Source organism: Helianthus annuus, chromosome 10 (genome assembly GCF_002127325.2).
Source record: "Helianthus annuus cultivar XRQ/B chromosome 10, HanXRQr2.0-SUNRISE, whole genome shotgun sequence".
Classification (NCBI taxonomy): domain Eukaryota; kingdom Viridiplantae; phylum Streptophyta; class Magnoliopsida; order Asterales; family Asteraceae; genus Helianthus; species Helianthus annuus.
In genome coordinates this window covers 3062491-3063789 of record NC_035442.2, presented here as the reverse complement: position 1 = coordinate 3063789, position 1299 = coordinate 3062491, and the positions used below count along the sequence as shown (strand labels likewise).

At 43.2% G+C, this 1299-nt stretch overlaps 1 protein-coding gene across 1 annotated transcript; it reads left to right on the top strand.

Moving 5' to 3' along the window:
- On the top strand, window positions 1–1299 carry LOC110889589. The gene has a single exon (XM_022137152.2). It carries the CDS (start codon window positions 276–278, stop codon window positions 1146–1148), a length of 873 nt encoding a protein of 290 aa, XP_021992844.1. The 5' UTR covers window positions 1–275; the 3' UTR covers window positions 1149–1299.

The following is a 1299-nucleotide window of genomic DNA, read 5'->3' as shown; positions in this document are numbered from 1 at the left end:
TTCACCTTTGGATATATGTTCCTAGATAGATCCCATAAATCCAACAAACATCATGAATGGGCCCCCTCAGTAACTCCCTTTCACACACAACTATTTTCTAAATCCACACCCCCTCCCTTTACACGACTTGTACAACTCCACATTAAACTTGTACACTTCTCTGGCTCAAGCAACTTTACCTCTGGTAAAAGCATAAAACCACAACCCCCTCGTATACAAATAAAACCAAAACACAATCCCATAAAACCCTCTTTCCACTTCCCACTTTTCCCACCATGGATTCCGGCCACAGTAGCAGCGGCGGCGACGGCAGCGCCACCGCCGGCGATGTACACTTCAACCACATCCCGATTCTCCAACCGCCGCCGTCTAATTTCTTCAATCCGTCGTCGTTTCCACACCCCCCAAACCCTAACCCTAATTCAATCTACACTCTCAATTACCCAAATTCGATCCACACAAACTCGAATTTGATACACGACCCGAATCCAGTGGATCATTTGGTGGATAATGATGATCCGAACCCGAATTTTGGACCGGAAACGTTAGGCGCAACGAAGAAAAACCCGAAAAAGCGTACACGAGCTTCGCGGCGAGCTCCAACCACCGTGATGACCACCGACACGACTAATTTCCGGCAAATGGTTCAGGAGTTTACCGGAATTCCAGCCGTGCCGTTTTCGTCCTCGGCTTATTCGAACCGACGTGATCTTTACGCCGGCTCGGCTGAGCCAATGGCCGTACGGATGCAGCAGCCAGTACGGCCATCGGCTCACAAGATTGTTCAGTTACAACCGTATTTGAATTCTGTTACTGCAAGTGGTAGTAATTTTCATTTGCCCCCTTCTGAAAGTCATATGTTTACAAAACAGCCCCTGAGTTTACAGAATTTGCAAAATCAGATGTTTCCGTTTCAATCGGTTTCTCAGCAATTTGATAACAATAGTATTAATAATAATGATCAGAGTTTGGAGCCTTTGAGTGGGTTTGTGGGTTCTTCATCGGCGAATTTGAAAAGATGGAGGGGTGAAAGTGAGAATTTGTTGAACTATGAAGGGGTGAACGGGAATTCTCAGAACGTCGTCGTTTCGTCAAGTGATGGTGAGCAACATCAGCTTGGAGGTAATGAGGATACGTGGTCGTTTTGAGTATGTTAATTTTATTATTATTATTTGATAATAAGATTTTATTAGTAAAAAATCATTTTTGTAAATTTGTAGAATTGTTGTAATTTTGTTTACTACATGAAGTAGTTGTACATTTGGTAATTGGGGATATAAAATTGAAATGTTGGTAAAA

Coding starts and splice junctions, on each gene's coding strand:
- LOC110889589 (XM_022137152.2), top strand. CDS start 276: ATGGATTCCGGCCACAGTAGCAGCGGCGGCGACGGCAGCGCCACCGCC.